Genomic DNA, 24,009 nt, shown 5'->3' with positions numbered 1-24,009 from the left:
TTCTACGTGGAATTTTTTTATTACATAACGCACTTTTTGGCAATTGGATTAATAAGTCTTCAATTCCACCGAAATACTGACTTTAAAAAGATTTCTCATTTTGGAAATTATTGAAAATGGCTAAACTCTGATTAATTTTGTGTTTTAAATTCATGAAGCTTTGGTCTGTGTGATAAAAAGTGATAGATAATTTGCTTTATAGTATTGTATGTCGGATTTTGGAATGTTTTGTGACTCCAGCAGATGGAGCTAGAAGTTAATGCATCTTATGGGGATGTGGCAATATAGTTTGGTTTGGTTTTAAACTAAATATTCTAGAATTAGTAAAAAATCTTTGTTTAAGTTCAGATACATCTTTGGGGGATAGTCATAGGACATCTTTCAAAAAGGTTGTTACTAATTTCGACAAACTAGAAGGTTTTTGAATTTTTTGTGTTATATTGAAGGATGTAATCTTAGTCTTTTGAAGAAGAGAAATTTGATTAATATTTCTTTTAATTTTATAAGTTAGTATATAGTCATATGTCATATATAATACATTATATTATGTATATTATCCCTAATTTAAAATTCAGAAAGTTTCATCAAAATTATAGAATAATTCTTAATGGATATTTGTGTATGTATGTCTGATGTACGTTTGTAAAATGCTGGAGACTAAGTCCTACAAAGTTGCCAAGAGTATAATTACTACTTAGGAATTCCTATTCTGGTAAATAAACTTAATTTTTAGATTATTTAGACTTTGAACAAAAACTGGTTATTTATATAGATGATTATCCTGTCAAGATAAGACCATCAACTCTCAAATTTTTTGTGTTAAGTGAATATTTCTTGGAAAAATAAATATAGTAGAGGTTCTGTATCACATTAGGTCCCTTTCTACAATTGTGATTGTCAAAACCATTAACAGTAATGTTGAGTCTCCTGGAAAGGGGCAGTCGGGGTGGGGGGAAACAATTTAAAACTGTATGTATGTGTGTGTGTGTGTGTGTGTGTGTGTGTGTGTGTGTATAGGTGTTATATGTACCTACATATATATAACATAAACACACATATATTACATACATATAAAGTTCACTGTGTAAAAGTATAAGTAAGCATCTAATTCCATGTCACACTAAATGAATTGGTATTCAGAATCTTTGTGATCATATTCTTCATTTTCTTGTTCTGAGGACATTGCTTTTTGTTCATATCTGTTGATACAGATTTATTTAGCTTTTCATAACTATCTTCATTTTAAATGTGTAGGTTACTTAGTAGATACCTTTTCTGATTTGTGGGCTTTTGTCCAAGGCAGATTTTTTTAAAAAGATTTTATTTATTCATGAGAGGCACAGAGAGAGAGAGAGAGGCAGAGACACAGGCAGAGGAAGAAGCAGGCTCCATGCAGGGAGCCTGATGTGGGACTTGATTCCGGGTCTCCAGGGTCATGCCCTGGGCTGAAGGCGGCGCTAAACCACTGGGCCACCAGGGCTTCCCCAGATTTTTATTTCTTTCGATTTTCAGAGAAAAATTTGTAACTTTCCTTGCATAAAAGGGACATATATGATTAGAAGGATGAATTCTGGAAGTATGTATATTTATGGCACAATAACAAAAAGTCCCCTCTGTGGTATGAATGATACATATTTCAAATTACAAAAACTAATAAAGTTTTCCCCCCATTATAAAAGTATAGTGGATTCTAAGCATTCAGGGGTTTATATTCATGGTTGCAACTACTTGGGAGCAAGCTTTGAGCTCCCTGCTAAGTGGGAATCTGTGATTTGGCTAAAGTTGGGATTTTAACTCTGTAGTCAGTGAGGTTGGTAAATAGAGTAAATGGTGTGGCTGATGGGAAGCCCAGCTAGTATCTGCATATCAGTTTAGCTGGATCACCACTGGAACACCTCTGCCCTTAGGCATTTTGTTAGGCGGTTACCTAACAGGGATTTGGAGAATTTGGAGTTTCACAATGAGATTTAAGTATGTTTTATTAGGGGATCCCTGGGTGGCTCAGTGGTTGTTTAGTGCCTGCCTTCAGCCCAGGGCGTGATCCTGGAGTCCCTGTATTGGGTCTGCATCGGGCTCCCTTCTTGGAGCCTGCTTTTCCCTCTGCCTGTATCTCTACCTCTCTCTCTCTCTCTGTGTCTCTCATGAATAAATAGATAAAATCTTAAAAAAAAAATGTTTCATTATTTTTAAGGGTCTTTAGTTGCTCCTATAGAAAACTTACCATATGTAGAAAAGTAAGAATAAAATTTTAGTATATTCACATTGTTAGTAATTTGATGTATTTCTTTGTAGGTTACTTTATTTTTTGGTCATTGTAGTTTTCATATATTTTTAATGTGTGTATACAGGTTTTTGTTTTGTAAACTTTTTGGGGTGTAATTAATAAGACTAATTCTTTGGGAAAGGGTTGAGAGCTAATTTTAGCTGTAATTCACATTACTTTCTTGTCTTTATCTGGTCAAATTGTTGGTCCGCATTAGAATTTTTCAGTTGTTTGGAGCATTTGCATTATGTTAGATGGCTGGTGGGAGGCACTAACATTTGTTTAGTATTTGGTATGTTATTTCTCTTCTGTTCTTTATGAGAGCTTGATGAGTTAAGTTATAGCTTATTTTATACACGAGGAAGCAGAATTGAAGTTCCTTTTCTAGCTCACATGTAGTTGATCAATGCAAACTTAGGCTAGTCAGACATAAAATGTCACTCAGACATTTGCCACCAGGACTGGGAAGGCCTTTTAAGTCATGAATAGTGTGAATGCCTCGTTTTGTTAGAGGACATTATAGCACACAAAGTACATACAGTACATTCAGTGTTTTATTGAAGTTGGATTGGTTAAAACCTTTCCATACTTGGTGTTTTTTTTTTTTTTTAAGATTTTATTTATTTATTCATGAGAGACACACAGAGAGAGGCAGAGACACAGGCAGAGGGAGAAGCAGGCTCCATGCAGGGAGCCTGACGTGGGACTTGATCCCGGGTCTCCAGGATCACGCCCTGCGCTGAAGGCGGCGCTAAACCGCTGAGCCACCCGGGCTGCCCCATACTTGGTGTTTTAAGAAGGCTTCGGATCTGTCTTAGTTTATATGTCCTTACATATAAACACATGTAGAAGTGCTTAATTCTGTTTATAGTGTCCTACAAACTGATCAGAAACTCAACTAATTTTGTTTTACACAGATGGATAGAATTAATAAGCTGTCATATTCTCAGTTTAAACATTTCCTTTAGTAAAATCTTATTAAACTGATTGCTTTTTTTCAGCAGATAATATTGACAAAATTCAAAATATACCTTTTTCATCTAGAATGTTAAGTGTAAGTAAGATCCATACAGTAATACACAAATAGCACAAGATCTTGGATCTAATCCCTTGTCTATCATTTGTAAGTTATGGAATTTGTGTGCATTTATTTAACTTCTTTTTTTAAAAAAGTTTGGTTTCTGAGTGAATTGAACAAGGGATCTCAAAGTTCTTTTCTGCTCCAAAATTCTGTTTTTATTCTTGGTGCATTAAAATAGTAAACTTGCTTATTTTGAACAAATCTTAATTTCAGAATCCTACAAATGTATGTCTGCCCTGCTTTTTAAGTATTTTGTTAAAATAAAGAGATCTTTATTTAGACCATTAAAAACAGGAAGAAAGGTCCTTTTAATTTAGAGCAATTCTTTGGGGGGCAGCCCCAGCGGCTCAGCGGTTTAGCGCCACCTTCAGTCCAGGGTGTGATCCTGGAGACCCAGGATGGAGTCCCACGTTGGGCTCCCTACAAGGAGCCTGCTCCTCCCTTTGCCTGTATCTCTGCCTCTCTCTCTCTGTGTCTCTCATGAATAAATAAAATAAAATCTTAAAAATAAATAAAGCAATTCTTTGGGAAGATTTAAAACTCGTACATTTTTTTCTAGATGATTTTCTTTTTTTCTTTCAGAGTGTAAATTGAAAGTAGCAGGTATTGAATAGTGTAATAGGAGCTTAACAAAGTGAGGCTTTGCAAGGATTTCATAATTATGTTTAATATATTTTTAGGACACTTTTTAAAAAGATTTTATTTATCTGAAAGAGAGAGAGCACACCAAGCAGGGAAGAAGGGCAGAAGGAGAGGGAGAAGCAGAAGAGACTCCCTGCTGAGCAGGGAGCTGGACAGGGGGCTTGATGCTAGGACCCTTGGGATCATGACCTGAGCTGAAGGTAGAAGCTTAACTAACTGAACCACCTACATGCCCCTAGGACACTATCATTTGATTAGAATGCACTTTCTAAATGTATCAAAGAATATAATGGGAGGGTATAGAAACGGGAGAAAAAAGAATAAGCTTGATGGTTTTGTAAAGTATCCTAGAGGCCCACTGTAGAATGTGTACTGGAGCAGTTATATTTTAGGAATTTAGGGCAAGAGAGTAAAGAGAATGGATATTTTACAATAGGGAACAATTTCTTCTAGTAAGAGAAAACAAAGACGTAGGAGTTGAGGTTTAGGCTTTATTTTGTTGTTGAGTTGTGTGTTGAAACAATTTAAGAAAGGGGCAAGGACACCAATAAGGATTTGGGGGACACCTGGGTGGCTCAGTGGTTGAGCGTCTGCCTTCAGCTCAGAGTGTGATCCCAGGGTCCTGGGATTGAGTCCCGCATCAGGCTCCCTCCAGGGAGCCTGCTTCTTCCTCTGTCTGTGTCTCTGCCTCTCTCTCTGTGTGTCTCATGAATAAATAAATAAAATCTTTAAAAAAATATTTGGGAAGTCAACTTCAAACAATGGGTCACTACAGGTTGAAAACAGTTTTAAAGATTAACAAATCCATGAGTACAGGGAGGAAAGAATGAGTGCTCTGCCAATGGTGTTTTATGCCAAGAGCAGTCCCCGTATTGTTTCATCAAAAACAAAGGCTCAGATATGAAGTAAGAAAAATTAAGAAAATCAGTATTCAAGTGTTGGTAGAGGAACACTTTATTTATTTATTTAATTTATTTTTAAAGATTTTATTTATTCATGAGAGACACACACGGAGAGGCAGAGACACAGGCAGAGAGAGAGAAGCAGGCTCCATGCAGGGAGCCCAATGTGGGACTTGATCCCAGGACTCCAGGACCACTCCCTGGGCTGAAGGCAGGCGCTAAACTGCTGAGCCACCCAGGTGTCCCAGTAGAGGAACACTTTAAAAGCTACATGTAGTCTGGCCAAGATGAAGTAAGAGAGACTGTATATTATCCTCTCACCTAAAACAACTATGTTTTCATGAAAACATAGGCACTGAAGAATAGCAGTTCAGGTTATATGAGTCCTGCAACAGCTTGAGGGTGCTGCCGGGAGGATGGGGGTACAGGCTATAGTTGAGGGGGCCAGGTGGCTGGAGGTTCTGGGCAGAATGCTAGACAGAGAGTTGCACAGAGAAACATCTTGTTTTACAGCTGGATAGAATTAATGGGCTATCATAATCTCACTTTAAACATTTCTCTTAGTAGGATCCTATTGAACTGATGTTCTTTTTTGGGGGGAAAAAAAGCTGAAATGAAGGGTTTCATGAGGTTGTGTTCTTATTGGAGGCTCTGGGGAAGAATTTGCTTCCAGGCTTATTTTATTGGTTGAATTTGGTTCTTTGTGGTTGTAAGACTGAAGCCCTCCGTTGCCTTGCAGGTGCTGGTCTATGCCCTAGAGGCTGCCCACCTCTTATGTTTTTCAAGTGAGCCCCCTACCCCCAGCAAGAGTGGGTTGAGTTCCTCCCTGATTTACCCTTCCAGTGCTTCTCTCTGACTTCAACTGGAGAAAGTTCTCTGCTTTTAAAGGTTCATTGGGTAGGTTGTACCCACCTGGTTAATCTTAGATATCTGTCTTCCTATATTAAGGTCCATAACCTTATTAGTTATATCTGGGGTCTTTTTGGCATTAATACTGGGTTGAACAGTGGTCCTCTTTTTCGCCCAACCCTCTCTGTTCGGGTCCATCTAGAACCTCAGAATGTGGCTTTAATTTGGGAATAATATTTTTGTGGATGTAATTAGTTAAGATAAGGTCACACTGGATTAGGATGGGCCCTAATTTATACTAGTGTCCTTATAAGAGGATAAAACAGAGTCACAGACACACCTGAAGTAGGCTATGTGAAGACAAAGTTATAGATTGGAGAGATGCATCTATAAGACCAGAAATGCAGCTATTAGAAGAGACAAGGAAGGATTCTTCCCTAGAGCCTTCAGAAGGGATATGGCTCTACTAATACCTTGATTTTGGATTTATAGCCTCCAGAACTGTGAAGGAACAAATTTTTGTTGTTGGAAGACGTCTAGTTTGTGGTATGTTGTTAGAGCAGCCCTAGAACACTAATAGACCATGTAACACTTTCACAGATTCCAGGGATTAAGATATGGACATCTTTAGGGGTACACTCTGCCTACCTTGAGTCTGCAGCTGAGTACAAAGGAAAGAAAAACCCATAATGAGAAGAAAAATAAGTTAAAACTGGCTTTGAATTGACACAAATTCAGAATTGATAGACAAGAATATTTTCATGAAGTTGCATTCCTTATTGGAGGCCCTGAGGAAGAATTTGCTTCCAGACTCATTCAGGTTATTGGCTGAATTTTGTGGTAAAATATAAAAGGTTTTATTATATAAGTCTTTTAAAAAGATATTGGCTGCTTAAAAAAATAGTAACAATGTACTGTGATTTTATAACATACACAGGTAAAATGCATGACAACAATGCTCAGAGGCAGAAGGAAAGATAGAAATACACTATTGGAAGGTTTTTATGCTGTACATGAAGTATTTCAAGTGATAACTTGAAAGCAGATTGTGATGAATTAAGGTGTATGTGATAAACCTGCAAATAACACTAAAGTAGCTCAACAAGGAGATATAATCAGTAAGCAACTATAAGAAAAATTTTTAAATGGAATCATAAAAAATAGTTAATCCAGAGGAGCACAGAAAAAAGAAGAAAAAGGGCAGATAAATGGGACAAATAGAAAACAAAGAGCAAATCAATAGACTTACACCTGACCATACCAGTAAACATTGGTGATCTAAACATTCCAAGTAAAAGACAGGGATTAGGGGCTCCTGCCTGGCTCAGTCAGAAGAGCATGTAACTCTTGATCTTAGGGTTGTGAGTTGGAGCCCCACATTGGGTGTAGAGATGACTTAAAAGTAAACTTCTAAAAAGGACAGAGATTATCAGATTGAATGAAAAGACTCAAGTATATGCTGCCTATAGTAAATCCATTTTAAATATAAAGACACAAATAGGTTTAGAGCAATAGAAGAAAAAAGGCATAACATGCTGATTCTAATGAAAAGAAAACTGGAAAAGGTATATATTATTATTAGGAAAGGGTGTGGATTTTGCCAGGCATAAATAATGAAGGACTTAATTCATCAAAATATATAAGATATGTTCTTTAATGACCGTGAAATTAAATGGGAAATCACTAACAGAAAACATAGTTAGAAAATTCCTCAGTTAGGGGCTCAGTGGTTGAGCATCTGCCTTTGGCTCAGGTTGTGGGGTCCCAGGATCGGGGCCTGCATCAGGCTCCCCCCGGGGAGCCTACTTCTTCCTCTGCCTGTGTCTCTGCCTCTCTCTGTGTCTCTCATGAATAAATAAGTAAAATCTAAAAAAAAGAAAATTCCTTAATTATTTGGTAACTAAATAGTAGGTCAAAGAAGAAATGAAAAGAGAAATTTGAAAATACTTTTAATTAAATGAAAACAAAAATAAAAGATTTGAAAATTTATAGCACTAAAATGCATGTTTTAGAAAATAAAAAAGGTCTCAAATCAGTGCCCACAGTTATATAACATACACAGGTAAAATGCATGACAACCAGGGAGAAGATAGCAAATGAATACCAAATTAAGAAGATTGGAAATAAAAAAAGATAGGAGAATCAGTGGAATAGAAAACAGAAAAAATACAGAGAAAGTGAGATGAATAAAACTGATAAAGGTGCAGCCAGGTTGATTAGCAAAAAAGAGAAGAGACAGCAATTACTAATATCAGGAATGAAAGAGATGACATCATTATGGATTTTACAGGTATTAAAAGGATAATTAGTGCACATTGTGAACATCTTTAGGCCAATATCACACTTTAGAGAAATGGAAAAAATTGAAAGGCAAAAACTACTAAAGTCTCTCAGATATTGTAGAAATGCTACAAACAAAACTGTAGGCCAAGAAGACTTGACTGTCAGTTCTACTAAATATTTAAGGAAGAAGCAATACCAATTCTATACAGGCTCTTTCAGAAAATTGGAAATGAAGGAATAATTCCTAATTCATGGTGCCCAGCATTACCCTGATTCCAGAACTAGACAGACATTACATGAAAAGAAAATTACAGACCAATATCTCTTATGAACATATTTTCATAAATTCTAAACAGAATTTAGAAAATCAAATATAACTATACAAAAAAGAATAATACAGTATGACTTTTGAAAAATCAGTGAATGTAATTTCAATATTCAAACACTAAAAAAGAAGTCACCAGAATACATGCAGAAAAAGCAGAAGAAAAATTGAATATTCATTCTTGATAAAATCTCTTCGCACAATATGCATGAAAGGGAATTTCTTCATCCTAATAAAAAGCATATATAAAAGCCCTACAGGTAACATTGTGCCTAACAGTGACAGACTGAATGCTTTTTATCTATGAATAGAAACAGGGCAAGGATGTCCCCTCTCATCACTTCTATTCAACTTTATTGTGGTGAATTTTAGAAAGTACAGGACATTGAGGTTGGAAAGGAAAAAGAGAAACTGTCTCTATTAACAGATGATATGGTTGTCTATATAGATATTGTGATGGGACCTATTATTAAAAAGCTATTAGAAACAATAAATGAATTTGTAGGGTTGCAGGATACATGATAAATATACAAAAATCAATTGCCTTTCTCTAAACTAGCAACAAATAATTGGACATTGATTAAAAAAATGCCACTTGTATACAGTAGCATTAGAAATATGCTTAGGATGCTTAGGGATGTGTGAGACTATACACTATAAACATAAAACAGTGCTGACAGAAATAAAAGAATGCCACAATAAATGGAGAGATACACTGTGTTGATGGATTAGAAGACAATGTTAAGATGTCAATTCTCCCCAGATTGGTCTATTGATTCAGTGCAATCTCATTCAAAATCCTAGCAGGCCTCTTTTCTTTTCTTTTTTTTTTTGATAGAAATTGAAAAGCTGACCTGAAATTCAGATTGGAATTCAAAGGACTTAGAATAGCCAAAACAACTTTGAAAGAGAACAAAATTGGAAAACTTACTACCCAACTTGAGGATTGTTTTAAGGCATAGTAGTCAAGATGGTGTGGTATCTGCCTAAAGATAAATAGATCAGGGATCCCTGGGTGGCGCAGCGATTTGGCGCCTGCCTTTGGCCCAGGGCGCAATCCTGGAGACCCGGGATCGAATCCCACGTCGGGCTCCCGGTGCATGGAGCCTGCTTCTCCCTCTGCCTGTGTCTCTGCCTCATTCTCTCTCTCTCTGTGACTATCACAAATAAATAAATAAAAAAAAAAGATAAATAGATCAACTTGATAGATTAGAGATCCCGGAATATATCTACACATATATTGTCAATTTACTTTAAGTGAAGGTGCAAAGGCAGTTTGGTGGAAAAAGGGTGTTCTCTTCTACAAATGGTGTTGGAGCAATTGGATAATCAAAGGGAGAATATGAACTTCAGTCCATACCTGGCACCATATTCAAAAGGTGACCCAGAGAGGTCATAGATGTAAATATAAAGCTTAAAATGTAATCCTTATAGAAGGAAACATAGGAGAAAGTCTTAGTGTTACTGGGCTAGACCATAATTTCTTGGGTAAGATGTCTAAAGCATGATCTATAAAAGAAAAAATTGATAAATCGGACTTTGTCAAAATTAAGAAATTTTGTTCTTTGAAAGATACTTATTAAAAGGATGAAAAGACAACCTACAGATGGAGAGAAAACATCTGCAAATTATATATTTAATAGAGGACTTGTATTCAGAGTATATAAAGAACTTGCCAAACTCAACAATAAGTAAACAATCTAATGACACTGGGCAACAGACTTGAAGAGACTCTTCACCAAAGAAAATATAAATGGGTGGCAGATAAGTTCATGAAAATGTTCATGTCATTCTTTATTGATCAGGGAAATGTAAATTAAGACAGTAAGGAAATGCCACTGTACACCTGTTAGAATGGCTGAAACTGATAAGACTGTTCATACCATATTTATGGTGAACACAGAGGGTTTTGTATTTTGTTTCTCTAACTCCTGTCCTTGGAACAGCATCTTCTAAATAAGGGCGATGAAAGCACATCAGTTGCCTGTTTTCCAAAGCACTGAATGATAATTGCATATGATAGATTGAATTTATGCTTAACATGATTTTATCGTTAACTCTTGATTTTATAAATATTATAAGCATTAATTTAAAAATTGTCTTTAAATTTGCATGTTTTACCTCTAAAACTTGTAAGATGTTTGGCCAAATATAATCCCAAAGACAAACTTAAAGTCTTCTTTATCTAAATCTATTTTTATTATCATCCTAGTAGCTTTTTATTGTGATTTTATAAGAGTACGGAATGTGCCAGAAAGGGAAAAGGTGATATGAACTTGCCTGCCTCTCTTACATTTTCTTTCCAACTTAGAATCGCTTACTGAAACTTCTATGATATAGTGGCTTTTAAAAATCCTAGGAATTAACTCTGCCCCTGGCAGGTTCTGCAACCTTACCTAAGTTATATAACCAACCTCAGCCTCTGTCTTGTGGTGGGATTACTATGAGGCATTTGTATAACATTGGTAAGTCACTCAGAATAGTACTTGGCACAGAAGGACTCGATAAATGCTAATTGTTATCTTTAGTGTTTTTATTAGGCTTAAATGATATTATGCATGTAAAATGTCTAGTAGAATATCTGGCATTAAGTGCTCAATAAATGCTAGTGACTGATTTAAATATTCAGGTGCCATATGTCTAAAGAGACTGTGTTTTTGGATCTCTGCATTTGTCATATCTTTGGTGAATTTGTTTTAGAACATGAGGAAAAATATTTCTAGTTTCTATATTGGCATTTCCTAATAGGTACAACTTACAAAGTTACAGAAATTTGGATGTGTAATTATTTTCTCATTTCTAAGTTTAGGTGATTTGTTAGGTCACTCTCTTGAAGTTTATGTTTTTATTATGAAAAAGTCTAGATCTTTAAAAAAAAAGTATAGATCTTTGACTAATAATTTAGTATAGTAATTTCTTTTGACATGGCCTGTCTCTGATCTTTCTTCTGTTTTTGTTACCTCTTTATAGGTTTGTGGAATCTTGCTTCTCTCTTTTCCAACCTTTGTTTATTTGTGTTGATGCCCTTTGCCTTTTTCTTTCTGGAATCTGAAGGTTTTGCTGGCCTGAAAAAGGTAAGTGAATCATATTTTGGAATTAAATTTGTTGAATTAAGAAGTCCATGTCAAAAAAAAAAAGTCCATGTCATTCATGTTGAGCTACTAAAAGCAGGCTTGAACAACCACTTGACTGGAGTATAAAAAGTTTAATTAGTAATAACAACATCTTATTAATACTAATCGTGTTAATAATATTAATAAAATTGCATATTGAATGATTTTGTGTGTCCACAGTGCAGAAATCATCTTCTGGCTTTTGAATGTTTTTATAGTACATACAAACTTGGTGGAGTATTTGTAGAGAATAAAGCTGATAAAATAGCTGTTTTTCCTTTCTTAGGGTCTCTCATTTAGTTTAAAGCAGGACATGAACTTCTCAAAATCTTAAAACATATCTTGATGTAAAAGTTATTTTACATCCAGTATTTTGGAGAGTGGCATTTATAAAATCAGATGTCCTCCTTTAGATAGTCATGTTCTCAAGATACTGTGAGTTACTGATCTTAGTAAATATGGGACGTTAGAAGTGAGCAAAATAGGAGACTTTGCAAGAGCATCTTAAACAATCAGTCCATATTGTATCAGTGGCAGTAGCTTCATCTGTCTTTGAATATAACATTTTAAAGTGAAATGAATGATGTTTAATGATGTTTTTGTTTTTAGCTTGTGGAGGTCTTTGCTGTAAACATTTGGAAAATAATACAAAGATTTAAGTAGTTAATACTTTTTGGCAAAATGAGTTCTTGGTGTTACAGTTTATTTATAGATACATTACATCTTTTTATTTTTATTTTTTAAAAATATTTATTTATTCATAAAAGACACACACACACACAGAGGCAGAGACACACAGGCAGAGTGAGAAGCAGGCTCCAAGCAGGGAGCCCAATGCAGGACTCAATGATCCCGGGACTTGATCCTGGGACTCCAGGATCACACCCTGGGCCGAAGGGAGGCGCTAAACCACTGAGCCATCCAGGGATCCCCTCATTACACCTTTTTAGTTGTTAGTTCTATTTGTATTGTGATATATGAAGTGAAAGGATGCCTTTGTATCTTATTCTTAAATAATACTGTAATGCCAATTCAATAAGTTTGGCAAGAGAAACTGTAAACTGTGAATTTTTATTACTTTTTATTTCATATAACTTTTTATAGGTACTTAGGAATGAAATTTTTCAGTCTCACATTTTGACAGGTCTTCTAATTTTAAACCTTAAGTACAGCATTTTTTAGATCTGTGCATTGAAGGATGCCAGGAAAGAGTCACTGAGAGGTGATAAAGTGTTGTTTTAGTTGATGCACCCTTTTACTTTCTAGATACTATTCCATACTTGAATAGTTTGAACTTGAAAATTCAGAGTTGATTTCACATATAGTAAATGTACTGAGATCAGAATGGATCATTGTGTTTGGCAGACAAATCTGACATTGAGAAAACTGGCTTTGATGTATTGGAATTGGTTTTTTTTTTATCATGATGTATTTAAATTATTTAGGTCATCTGTATAGTGTGAAAGAATTATGTAGTTTCAGTTTAGAAACCTCTTTTGAGTGTTTGAGTTCTTGAAAAAATTATAGGAGTTTTGCTGAAAGGGATTCAGTGCAAACCTTCCTTTTATAAGGAGAAAACTGAGGTCCAGATATATTAAATGTTATTAAGTTGTCTACGGACCACATATGTACAATTCCAGAACTGGTACTAAAACCCAGGGTCACTTTTAGCCTTCCCAGAGTGGTTGTGTTCTTCACATGTCAGCACTGTGGAGAGTTTATTGAGGCTGACCAAGTGGATGAAGTGGCCAAGGACAAACGGGGCTGGAGCAGGAAGGAGGACTCTATGGCCTCCTGGCAGAGGAAAGAAGCAAAGGAGACTGCTGAGCAGGCCCTGTCAGAAGGCAAGGGAACAAAAGGAGTGTGATCTTCTGGAAGACAGTTTCTAGAACAATGGAACTTAAAATATTATGTTAAAGAGGGCTAGAAAGAATGAACATCAAGAAGTGAGAGCATTGGAGACACTTGAGAAAGCGATTTTTTTGTATAATTTTAGAGCCAAAGCTTTTGATGGATATTCATTTAACAGAGTTTTACTAAGTACCTACTAGGAACTAAGTATTCTACTATAGGGCCTTGCTGGGGACAAAATTGAAAAGTCAGGACTCCTGCCTTCAAGGGATAGACAGAGGAAGAAAGAAGAGGTGCAGTCGAATAGGACACAGTATGATGAACTTTTATACAGCCAGCTGTGATGGGAGACACTGAAAGGAGTGGAGGTCTTGATTCGCCCAGGAGATTGGAGAGGGCTTTGTAGGAGGAGTCTGCCTGCACTTGAGCTGAGACTTGAAGGATGAGCAGGCTTTTTCTGGAGTGTGGAATTCCAAGCTTGAGCAAAGGTATAGATTCTGACTGGATTGAGGGAATGGCTGACACATAGCTATAGAATAGAGAATTAGTTGAGGGATCAGGGTACATGAAAGCTTGTTGGGGTCACATCCTGGAGGCCTCAAATGCTCTGCAAGTCAGTTTGGATTTTGTGTAATATATAACAGGGAGTTGACAAAGGATTTTTGAAAAAGATTTTTACGTATACTGATTTATTTAAGTATAGAGATAAATATACATGTCAGAGTTTAAACATATGTGAAACACTGTGTTTTGTAGAGATATCAGCATACTGAATCAATCATACACATGGTCCTGTTAAACAGTGTGGCAACATATGTCACTAACATTGCTGTGTTGATGTTTGCTTTAAATATGCATATTGTTCTTTCATCCTATCTCAATCTCATGTGTAATCTTACCAAGTACAAAAACAATTGATAAAGCTCAGGGTTAAGTGTATTTTCATATTTGGTAGTATACATGTAGCTATCTAATTTATACTTTTTATAATTTATAAAATTCTAGTTATTATTATTAATTAAACAGGTTATTTTAAAAAACAGTGTGTGTTGTAGACTTGTCTCCAACTTGTTTTCTTCCGTTGTTATGAACTAACCAACTAGAAGAGGGAATTGGCTACACTTAACTGGAGCAGAATTACCAACTATCTCTAGAATAAAAACAAACAGACAGAAACCCCAGTGACCTGTCACTGTTCTCTTGTTCCCCCTTGTAGACTAAAGTCCAAGGGGAGAAGCAGCTTGAGGAAGGACACAAGAAGGTAACTGAAGACATGTCACACCTACACCTGTATAGTAGTCTTTCTTAGTTTTTTACTTCTAGTCTCTTTATACACATTTATTATTATTTTTTAATAAATTTATTTTTATTGGTGTTCAATTTGTTAACATACAGAATAACACCCAGTGCTCGTCCCATCAAGTGCCCACCTCAGTGCCTGCCACCCAGTCACCCCCACCCCCTACCCACCTCCCTTTCCACCACCCCTAGTTCGTTTCTCAGAGTTAAGAGTCTTTCATGTTCTGTCTCCCTTTCTGATATTTCCCACTCATTTTTTCTCCTTTCCCCTTTATTCCCTTTCACTATTTTTTATATTCCCCAAATGAATGAGACCATACAATGTTTGTCCTCCGATTGACTTCTTTATACACATTTAAAAGAATATTCTTTTCTAAGCACATCTTTGACTATGTTAGTCTCCTCAGAATCCCTCAAGATCACCAGCTCCATTCCATGATCTCAGAGGGACTGATGTGTTGGAGGACTATAGGGTACAATGGATATAGCCAATCCAGGTGATTTCCAAACTCAGTAAAGGATGGAAATTTCTAGGAGGGCAAGGAGACAGAGCTCAGGATGGTTGATTGCCATTTATCTGACTTGTGTGGTTGGACAATGATTGGGAGTTGTAGGAACCAAATGAAAGAACTTGGTCTTTAAAGCTATTTAGAGGAGGCAAGGGAGATGGGGCTGTAGCCTGGAGGCAGAAGAGGCAGAATGATTCTGCTCTTTGTGCACTGAGGAGAAGGGGCCTGTGGCAGAGAGATGGTCAATGAGGGTGCTAGGGTGAGAAAATTTGCCTTAGAGTCTCATGGGCTAGGCTAGTTTTTTCATCTGGACCTCAGGTTCTTTTTCTGTAAAATGGTATAGTAATGATCGTTACCTTACTGTATTATTTAAAGGATTAAATGAGAGATTATTTTTGTAAAACACATGGCCCAGGAGATGTTAACTATTAGTACCATAATTCTAGAGCTTAATGCATTTCACTAATAAATGTTCTGTGGGATTGTCAGAAAGCAACTGAACACGGCACAGTCAGTTCTTAATTATTCACATATTATCTTCAGCAATTTTTTTTTATCTTCAGCAATTTTAAGGTTACAAATTACTTTTCCCATTTTGAAATGGTATGGATTAAAGCAAAATCAAACCTGCTTGAAGATAAGGTACATTCTAGACCCTATTAGAATTGTCTATTTTTTTATTTTTTAAAAAAGATTTTATTTATTTATTCATGAGAGACACAGAGGCAGCGACATAGGCTGAGGGAGAAGCAAGCTCCCTGTGGGGAGCCTGATGCGGGACTTGATCCCAGGACCCCGGGATCATGACCTGAGCCGAAGGCTGATGCTCAACCACTGAGCCACCCAAGTGCCCCATAGAATTGTTTAGAAAGCTTTAAAATTAAGGTAATTGTGATGTATTTTAAATGCTCAATTTTTCAGTTTTAAAATCAATTACATGAAAGTTCTAAGGGTTATTAGTATTGCATGGTTAAGTCTTAAATGGGTAAGTATACGCTTAAGCCTTTCATTGTTACGCCTTTCTCTAATATAAGATCTTAGGAGATCTTATATTGGGCAGGTTTTACATAACATTTGTTAAGATCTACAGTACTGTACACAGTGTTGTAGACTGTATCCCAGACTTTAACTGCTGCCTCATTGAGGCAAATGTATCACAGACATTGACATGTTTAAAACTGACATGCTTAAAACAACTGGCTAGCAAGGATTTCCTTTGTGTATATCCTTTAAAGCTCTTTGCTCATTGGTTACATTAGACACATCTAGTTCTGAAGGGATATTGAAGAGGGCTTAGAAAACCCTTCTAATTGGTAGATTCAGCACAATGATTTGAGTAATGACAAACTTGAAATATGGTTAAGTTAAATTTCTTTTTTATTCCTTTGGCCACCCTCCTGGTGCTGTTTTACTATGTCTAAGTCTGGTGGAGTCCCTAAGTGGCATATGGCTCCACCATACTCCCATTGATTCCCCTGGGCAATCGATTTTAAAACAGCCCCTTGCATATTGTGCCGAGACGCGGAAATTGGCCACTAGCCATGGGCGGATGCAGAGCTTGAATTGAAAATCAAATTAAGCAGAATTCTCTACTTAGTTTTTAATTAAACCACTATGTTAATTCAAACAGGACATTTTAGGCCTGGGGGGTTGACCATGCCCTTTTAAGGGCCTTAAATAAGCCTTTCTTCTCTCTCCTTACCATGGTGCATGTTTCTATTTTATTAGGACCATCTCCTCACTATTCCCATTCTTTATATACTCAAGGGTAGGAGAATGTAAATGGTTTTGATAAAACAAAAAGTTTTTTTTAGTAAGAAGGTGACTTTTATCTTGGAACTCTTACTTATTATTAGCACTTAAATGTTTATCAAATTGATCTTATTTCTCAATCACCTGTATGTATTGTGTCAAGCATTGTGTATATTCATGTGTGTTTGAACCAGATCCCATGCTTGCATCTTAATGTTTGCTTCAATTCTGATAAAAAAGGTTGCATCTGCTGGGTTTTGTATTTTGTGATGGAGATGCTTTCTCCAGTTTTTATCATGGTCACTCAATCAATACCAGAGTATGAGGATATTGGGGCCAGTGGCACTGTTGTTCCTGTCACACCTCAGATCAGTTGAGTGGTTTTCTCTTCCCATTCTGCCTCAAGAGAGACCTCTAGATTATGTGGGATGATGTCAGAAGATGTTAGCAGATTGCATCGTGAACTCTGAAGGTCTAACTGCTGGCCAGGGTTTAGATAGGAGTTAGGAATATATTTGTTTCATATTATATTTTAACATCTTACTTTGAGTTTAGATGTTATAAGGCAAAAATTCAACAATTTAATGAAAGTGAAAAAATATAATCAGTGACAGATTAATTTACAAACCAAAGATGTTTCTGGGAGTAATTTTATATTGTGACTCACCTTAATGCCTATCTTTTGATTTGAAGTCTTGGCATAAAATTTAATATAAACGACAGCAACATCCTGACCAATTATCCAAGCTATCCAGACATCCCCAAATGTCCAGAACATAGCACACAGTCTGTAGGATTAAGAGGTTAACTCCTATAACTTCAAACGAAGTGCTTGATAATAAAAGCAAAAAGTACAGAATTTGAGGTAACTTCCTTTCTTAATTAATTAGACTGACCAGGTGGAAGCGAAGAGCCCGGTGCTGGTGCTGGGAAGGCCTATAAAGCTGAGCACTGTGACAGCACAATGGAGGAGGAACAGAGATTGCTTTAATATGTTTCTATCCTGTGTCACAGTGTGAAATTGTCCTGGTTTATGTCCCTTTTGGCAAACTTACATAAAAGTGACCTTGTACTGTATTTTATGACCAGATGACTTTTTCCCCCCAGTGGCTAATTTGTATCAGGCCTCCATCTGAGAGAGACACAGAAATGAGTAGGAAGTCCAGCTTGGTCTCAGGGAGCTTTCATTGCATTCTTTCATTATTTTTGCTCGTTTTTGCCACTGATCATCCATAAATTGTTGGACATGAGTGAATAAGGAAGTGCTGCTTAGTGTTAGCGGCACATGCGCGTATTTGGCCTGGTTTTTGTGGGTGAGAGGAAATCACATACAAAAAGGAAGACTCCTGCTGGGAACCTTGCAAGGAAATTTACCTTGGGTGCGTTTTGATCTTGGGGTTTATTACAGAAATGGAGTCATATCTCACTAACTATTGTTATGTGTTAATTTGATTTTCCCAACACCTTCAAGAAAAAAAATCATTCAGTAATTTATTAATAGAATTCCTCTGCCCTCCCCCACTTGAGAGCACTCATTGTTTTACAGAGAAACAACATGGATAAGAATGGTTATTTTTAAAACATTTGATTCTGGTAGCTTTGTTATGCTCAGGGTTCCTTTTGGAATTGTTAATCTACTGTAAAAGGCGTGGTTGTAGTGATTTATTGAAGTTTGGCATATGAGATCTCAAAGATGTATTAATGCATTTGAGGAAAAAATACATTTATTTTATGTCAAATTATTTGAGTTTATAAAGATTTTGAATTAAAAATTATTTAGTTTTTGAAGTGGTCCTAATTTGGTCACTGTTCTTAGTACAGTTTGCGTATTGGAGGGGGAACTAAATTATAATTTCAGTAGCAGTAGCTGTTATTGTTTAATAACCGTGTTTAAAAGGTATCACTTGTTCATGTATACTTCATGATGATGTGATATGTTGAATTGGACTGTTATATAGCACTTCCGTCTTTCTGTCCATCTATCAAAAAATGAGAAATTTCTGCTCTAACGCTAGATTTTCTCTTTATTTGCATAATAATATAATGTACAAATTGTGAGCTTTGATATTTAGAATACCTGACTTAAGTCCTGACTCTTCCCCTTCCTGACATGGGACTCCAGGCGTGTTTCTGGCTATGTCTGTAAAACGGGCTGCGGTACTTCCTCTGGGGTTGCTTTGGGCCTTGTTTGCCTCACCTACTGTATGAGACACAGTAGGAGCAGCCATTCTAGTAGGTGCTTAAATGTATTGGCTGTGTGGAAGTTGAAATGAAACATCAGGAAAATTTGTGTAGGATTATTTTTTATGTATGATAGCAAAGCTACATATAAGAAATTATAATGGTATTGGGATAGCTTTATTTACTCTTTGAAACAGAAACGGCTCTATCTTGTAACAGTAGAAGTTGTAAAAAAAATAGTATGTTTAATAGGTAACTAAACTTCAAACTTTATTTTATATGATGATTAAATTATTAACTAAAGTCATATAATTCAGGGTTCTTTGTTAAAAGAGGAAAAGTTTTTGTATGGAGGAAATAAAAAATAATCAGGTTCAGATTTTAAAGTAGTTATATTCTTAATTAAACTGGCCTCTACTACTTCAATATTCATGAAACGATTTTATGGAAATAATCATTGTCAATTAGAGTCTCTTTTCCAAAACTCTTTTTTGGGGGGAGACTTGAAAACTCTCTACCCTTGGTTGGAATGAACTTTATTTGAAAGTTAATTTAATGTCTGATTTCATGTGACTAGGGAGCTGCTTATAGTTATGGCTCATATGGCACATACACACAGGTCCACAGGATGGCTGGAGTTGGGACTATTAAAATCTTCTGTTTGTCATTTAAAATTATATTTATTTGTCTATAAAATAATTTATTCAGAATGTCACAATGTTAATCTTCTGATCTTTATTAAATATTTGCCAGTATATAGCTGAAACTTGGTATATTACTTTAGCAACCCATTTATTTGGCCTGTTTGTACCAGAAATAAAAGTTGCACAGTCAGATAAATCAAAGGCAATTAGATTGTTTGATAGTTTTGACATTAGGGAATATTTTAGTTTGTGATCTATCTACTTTTCTTTAAAAGCGGTTACATTACTTAAAACTTTATTGGTTTGCACTTTCTGGTAAGCAAAGTAAGTTCTCATCTAGAAAGACAAGTTCTTACTGTTCTAGAATGATTGAATTTTAAAGCACTGAATTGTCAGAAGTATATATATAAATGTATGCTCTTTTAGAGATTGAGAATAAGATTGGGCAAAAACTGAAAAAAAGAAGGCTCTATCAACAGAAGAAAAAGTTAGAATTAAATGTCCTGAAACGACCAGTTTATAGAAAACATTTCCTGTTATCTTTTTTAGAATACAAAGATGAAATTTGAAGTTGTTTAGGATGCTAGATTGAAATACTTGTATACTTTTGTATTTTGGTTGGGATTACTTGATATTTAATGTTTCTCTTTACACATTAATTAATGAGTATTTTTATTATAAGCAGTTGATTTTTAAAAGACTTGGAAGGGGCTTAATACTTTTAAAGCTTTTTGAGTTATCAGAAAGATTTATCTGACCTCTTGATGATTTTTGTTTCCTTCTTAAATGCCCAGAATCAAATTACATTCTGATTTTTTTTAGAAGAGGTGTAATGAAGTACCTTATCTTGTAATAAGAACTTAGTGTGTTAGATAACTTAAAGATACCTGATTTACTATTATGAATAACTTCTAAGTGTTTTTGAATGTTCCTCTTCTTTTTTTCCATTAACTTGAGGCTTCATCATTTTTTACTTGGATTACTTAAACCATTGTCCTACTATTTTTTCTGCTTCCAGTTTCCTTCCTATACAAAGTAATCTTCACATTGCCTTCCAGCATTGTTTTCATAGTGATATTTTGTAATTCACTTCCATGAAATCTTTTGATAGCTTTTAACTGTCAACAAAATGAAGTCTAAAATCTGTAATACTAAATCTACAACTCTGGAAATTTGGCTTCTTTGTCTTTTAGGCCTCGCTTTTCAGGAGGCTCCCCCATTCCCCAAGCTATTTCCCACTGAGCTCCTCACCTTGCCCAGCACATTCCAGGTGCTTTCACCACCTCCTGTCTTCATGTGGTATTCTGCTTGGGAATACCACTTCTCACTTCCAGGTGGGATCTTTCTACCTCCTGGTGCTCCTTAAGTCTTTCCGGTGGGCCTCCTAGTGACTTGCTTCCTCCCCCTGCGATAGGGATTATAATTATATTGTGATTATTTGTAGGTGTGTCTTTTTCTCTTATTTACCATGATATTCCCCAATGTGTATACTTAGCCTACTGCAGACAGAGCTTTTGTACAGGAAAAATGAAGTATAAAAGCCGAGTAGGTCTTAGGTCTCATTGATTTGTTAGAGGAAGGATCTAAAAATGCATCAGTGCTTCCCTTTCTGAAGGGGACTGATTATGAGTTCTTGCATGGTTATCTTTCAGGGTATGTTATTTTTAGAACCATTTTAGAACCTCAACACAAAAGAAGAAATTAGAATTTGCATTATTTTGGTATAGCTTAGGCTTTTAGTCCAGAGCCCCCAAGTTAAATTATAATGAGGGTCTTCACAAATGAAGTGAGTCTTTACAGAATCCTTACCATCCTTAGCTTGGTTTAGAAAATCATACCTCCCCCACCCTTGTCCTGGTTCTTTAGCCAGCTTCAGGAATGAGCCCCATAGCCACCACCGTGTTTGCCTGTTGGGTGAGACTGGTAGTGCCAGGTCTTTTGCTATGTTGGAGCTTAGCCTGACTGCAGCCTGCCTGGTAGGATGTTGACCACCTGCCAGGGTGTGAGCATCTTCCTTTTCCTGGCTACACCCTTCAAGGGCCACATGTTCAGCAGTCCAGCTTTCCTTGCTGGTAGTGCTCCGTTCCCAGCTTCCTTCTTTTCCGCTGGGCCTGTCAGAGAAAGACTCCTGGGTTGGAGCACCTCAGAGGCGGGAAGAGAGCTGCTAGTGTTTAAATGTGATAGAAATTGATGAACAGTTAAACTTTGAGAATAGTGTTAATATTGTTAACCTAATATCTTATATGCCAAATTTAATTCTTACATAGGATACTAGCATCCTTTTTCCCTGCAGCCAGATATTATTGAAGATTCGTGCTTGTGTATTTTATTGTTTTTAAATTGCTTTCATATATTTCATTTGATCTGTTAAATATCTGAGAACCAAGGCAAGTTTTATTGCACATATCTTATAGATAATGTCTTGAAACCCAAGTTTTCTTGGGAAACTTCCAGGACATAGTCCTGGAAGAGCTAGTACTAGATTCTGAAGAGTGTTTTTTTCCCCCCATGTTAATATTTAATAATCAAATATTTCTCAAACCTTCTAGAGATTAGAGAAGGGTTACTACAGTGTAATTCTAAAAAGAGATCTCATACTGTTTATTTTTTCATTTAAGAAATATTTTTTGTTTCTATTTTTAAAAAAAATCACTAAACATATATTTTTTTTCCTTAAAAGAAAGCATCTTGAGAGCTTGTGAGTGTGTATTTGGTGAGTTTGCCAGGTTTTAGTGGAGATCAAGGGAGAATGCTTATGGTTCTAGTACTCGATTGATTGATCACTCAGGTGCACCCTACAAGCCACAGTAGTAGTTTTGAGCATTATGTGTTTTCTTTTAAAAAAATTCTTAGTCATATGTTATTTAATGCTATAATGAGTGTCTAAATACCATGAATCTAAGGGGCACTGGGGTTTGAGTGCAATGTAGATACAGAACATACAACTAATAATGAGACAAATTATGATTCTGTAGACCCACCCAGTAAATCTTCACTGGGTTGTGCTGAAGGTATTTGCCTCATTAAAAATTCTATACTGCACATTAAGATGGCCCTGGAACTTCAAAATTAATGCTAACCAGAGAAAATTGAGTAATAATTGTATCTAATTTAGCTTGTTATATATCAAAAATACACAACTTGTGCCTAGAATGTTATTTATTGATAAACATTTGCAAATAACTTCTTGAAATCTTTTCTTACTTTAATATGTAGAAATAAAATATGAAGGTTATAAAAAATAAATTTTTTTTGAAGTTTGAAATGTTAGAGTTTAAAAAATACTATAAGTTATAATGCATGGAGAAATTTTGGTTTATCTATTTTATACATAAAGCTTTGTTTGGGTCTGATTATATGATATTTGATGTCAACTCATGAATTTTCTTACGTAGTTACGTTAAAGGAAATTAAATAGCATCTATCATTGATAAATAGAGCCAAGTCAAAAATTTAACCGTATAACCAAATCCCTGTATTATTAAATGCATAGATAAGTTCCAGGAAAGCAAAAAAATATCCAAAGACCAAACCTGAGCAGGCACCATAAAACCCAAATAGTGAGTAAGTGATGCCTTGGCTGTGTTGGTCAGGACGTGAGTTGGTTACAAGGTGACATAGGATATAGGCACATGGAGATGAGGAGATGGAACTAAAGCCCCCACAGAGATCATTCAGCAAAAGGGCCTCCTCATTTAAAACACTCACACCTGCCTTGCCCACCAATAGGGGAAGACTGTACTGTCAACCTTAGTTTTGGGCGGAAAACTCCCCTGAGAGTTCATCCATAGGCCTTTGTCTCCTAGGAGTTGGAGTTCATTATTTCATACTTGTTGGGAAACCCCAAGCCAAGAAATTAGCATAAAAGTTATTTTAAAGCATTATGTATCATTTTGTCATTTTAACCTAATGTATAATACTTTTAAGTAAATTTGAGTTAAAAATGGTTAATATAAATATATAATTAAAGTAGGTTTTAGAAAGTTGATTTAATATAATTTAAGATCCATAATCCATATACATTTTTGACCTGGTCTTATTTAACTATGACACGTGCTGTTTAATTGCCTTTAAATTAATTGTGTGAGAAAACTCAGGACTTAACAATAAATATTACATAAGCAAGCCTAAATAAAACATGGTTTAATTTTATCCTAGCTTTTGTACATTTTATTTTATTTTATTTTTTAAAAGATTTTATTTGAGGGAGAAAGAGCATGAATGGGGGGGGGGTAGGCAGAGGAAGAGGGAGAATCAGGCTCCCCACTGAGCAGGAGCCCTGACTTGGGGCTCCATTCCAGGACCCTGGGATCAT

General features: G+C 35.8%; 1 protein-coding gene across 12 annotated transcripts in view; it reads left to right on the top strand.

Annotated features, from left to right (window-relative positions):
- The window catches only part of LMBR1 (limb development membrane protein 1), a 146,582-nt gene that overhangs the window by 45,082 nt on the left and 77,491 nt on the right, over window positions 1-24,009 (top strand). For 8 of the 12 annotated variants that reach the window (XR_003138965.3, XM_025451563.3, XM_025451609.3 and 5 more), the window contains 2 exons: window positions 11,316-11,419; window positions 14,526-14,570. The exons of 1 other annotated variant lie outside the window; for it this stretch is intronic. Coding sequence is in view for 10 of the 11 variants with exons in the window: in XM_025451563.3 (XP_025307348.1) it covers window positions 11,316-11,419; window positions 14,526-14,570 (149 nt within the window). In the remaining variant the exon portion in view is untranslated. The remainder of the gene's footprint in view (window positions 1-11,315; window positions 11,420-14,525; window positions 14,571-24,009) is intronic. 3 more of the 12 variants (XM_025451614.3, XM_025451497.3, XM_049095252.1) reach the window with 1 other exon arrangement.

The sequence above is a fragment of the Canis lupus genome, chromosome 16 (assembly GCF_003254725.2).
Source record: "Canis lupus dingo isolate Sandy chromosome 16, ASM325472v2, whole genome shotgun sequence".
NCBI lineage: Eukaryota > Metazoa > Chordata > Mammalia > Carnivora > Canidae > Canis > Canis lupus.
The sequence above is the reverse complement of the archived record's forward strand: the minus strand, read 5'-3'. Positions and strand labels throughout refer to the sequence as shown.